Below are 2,225 nucleotides of genomic sequence, written 5' to 3' on the forward strand. Positions count from 1 at the left end.
CGGGCTCCCCCCTGCTAGAAGGAGTCCCTTGACAAGAAGGGGGACATGCTGGGGAGCTGGCTACTGACAGGGCGTGCCCGAGGACCACCCCCCGCCCCCCGCCATCCTCATCCTGTTCTCTAGCCACGCTGCCCCTGGCGCTGCTGGGCCCTCGTGACAGGGAGCTTCTGGCCTGCGCCAAAACGGGGGTCTCTCCCATTGCAGAGAGGCCCACCAAGCTGGACTTGAGCCAGCTTGAGTCTAGCCCCTTCTGTGCTTGTGGTCAGGGCAGCAAGTCCCTCCTTAGACCAACCTGAAGCCTCGACTTGACCCCAAGCCCACCCAGCCTGTGCAACATGGGGCTCAGAGACTCGATTGGAGGAGCATTGCCGAGCACCCTCAGGGAGCCCCACCCTCCCCATGGGGCCATGCTCCCACCTCCTGGCTCACTGCCTCTGTGGCCCCCCGGCTGTGCTGCTGCCCTGCGTCCAATGCTCCTTGTCCCTGGGGGCATGTTCTGGGCAGGCTAAGCCCAATACCCTTGCCCAGCACTGGCACTGGCCTGGAGGCGGGAGATGGCCCAGGGGACAGTCTGGCTCCTGTCAGCTGGGACAGAAAGTGATGAAGAGCTTCTGCAGGTTCACCCCCACTCGGGACCTGGAATGCCAGAGCCCCAGGTTGTCATGGGGCAGAGAGCCCCCTTGGGACTGTCACTGCCCTCTGGGGCCGCGCCTCCTGTCCACCCTCTTCCCGCAGAGCCCTCCGGCTGGGCCCCCACTGTCTAAGGCAGAGGGTGGCCTGAAAGGGGCCCTCAGAGGCGTGTCCCCCAGGGCTTGGCTGAGACCCCGAGAGGAGGCCTGGGGTGAGGGATCCCTGGTCTCCCCCATCCTCAGGCAAGGAGGGGCCGGGACCTGCGGCCCAGGAGGTTTTAGGGAATGGCTTGCAAATGGGCACAAACCTCTTCTCCCCACAGCGGCGGAAATCGCGGTATGCAGAACTGGACTTCGAGGTGGGTCCTGGCGTCCCCTCCCCCACACGGCCGGGCTGGAGGTGCTCTGAGCCCTTCCAGCAGGCAGGGAGGGGCAGGGCAGCCCCCCTCCGGGCTCAGGCTCCGCCACCCCTCCCGCCCCGCAGAAAATCATGCACACGCGGAAGCGGCACCAGGACATGTTTCAGGACCTGAACCGGAAGCTGCAGCACGCGGAGAAGGACAAGGAGGTGCTGGGCCCAGACAGCAAGGTCTGGAGGGGGGCGGGGCCCTGGGGTGCTGGGTGGGGTGGCAGCGCGGGGCGGGGCACTCCGGGAGAGCCCTTAGGTAAGGCTGTCTCCTGCCCTTTTTCTTCCCACCCTCCCCATTCATTCGTTCTTTCCTGCGACCTTTCCTGGAGACTGGCCTGACCTGGCCCATGCTAGACCCTGGAGAGCAGGGCAAGCCAACGGGAAGGCCCCGGGCAGGGGGGAGGCTGTCTGGAGGGGTGGGGGCGCACTGACTCCTGGGGCCCCGTCTGGACGGCTGGGGGTGCACCGACTTTGGGGTCCTGTCTGGAGGGGTGGGCCGTGTACTGGCGAATGGTCAGGCTGCCTCCCAAGGAAGACCACGGCCAAGGGAATGGTGCCAGACAGCTGCCCTTCACCGCAGGCCTTCTCCCCCCACCCCCAGTGCCGACCCCACAGTGGGAGGCGCTCTGCTCCTGGGTCACCTGGGATCTCCCCCCACTCCCCGCCTCTCCGCTGTCTCGGGCCCTTTCTCCTCTGTTCTGACTGTCGCCTGCATTCTTTCCCTGCTCCCCATCTGATTTTGCTCCGTGGCCTCCCTCATGGCCCCTCCCTCCGCCCACTGGCCAGCAGCCAGAAAAGCAGCAGACACCCAACAAGCGGCCCTGGGAGAGCCTTCGGAAAGCCCACGGGACGCCTGCGTGGGTGAAGAAGGAACTGGAGCCGCTGCCGCCATCCCCACTGGAGCTGCGGAGCGTGGAGTGGGAGAAGTCGGGCGCCACGATCCCGCTGGTGGGCCAGGACATCATCGACCTCCAGACTGAGGTCTGAGCAGGTGGGCGGCAGCCACGCACCGGGCCACGAGGAGGGATGCTGCTCTGCCCGCTCCTGCCATGGGACGGGCACAGACATGCTCTCAGGCTGTGGGCCAGGCCCGCGTCCCGGCCTCAGGGTGCTCGGACGGCGGCCCTGCGGAGGCCCGCCCTGCTGGGACCAGAGCCAGACGGGACAGGAGGCACCAGCGGCCCGCG

The 2,225-nt window shown here is 67.1% G+C and overlaps 1 protein-coding gene across 1 annotated transcript in view; it reads left to right on the forward strand.

The window, feature by feature from the left end:
* ADGRB1 (adhesion G protein-coupled receptor B1) overlaps positions 1-2,025 on the forward strand; it is a 21,908-nt gene extending 19,883 nt beyond the window's left edge. Inside the window, exons 11-15 of the mRNA XM_044914309.1 lie at positions 87-100; positions 387-430; positions 847-988; positions 1,114-1,218; positions 1,828-2,025. Of these exons, the coding sequence (XP_044770244.1) occupies positions 87-100; positions 387-430; positions 847-988; positions 1,114-1,218; positions 1,828-2,025 (503 nt within the window). The remainder of the gene's footprint in view (positions 1-86; positions 101-386; positions 431-846; positions 989-1,113; positions 1,219-1,827) is intronic.
* Positions 2,026-2,225: the final 200 nt, after the last annotated feature.

This window comes from Neomonachus schauinslandi, chromosome 4, assembly GCF_002201575.2.
Source record: "Neomonachus schauinslandi chromosome 4, ASM220157v2, whole genome shotgun sequence".
NCBI classification, from domain to species: Eukaryota; Metazoa; Chordata; class Mammalia; order Carnivora; family Phocidae; genus Neomonachus; species Neomonachus schauinslandi.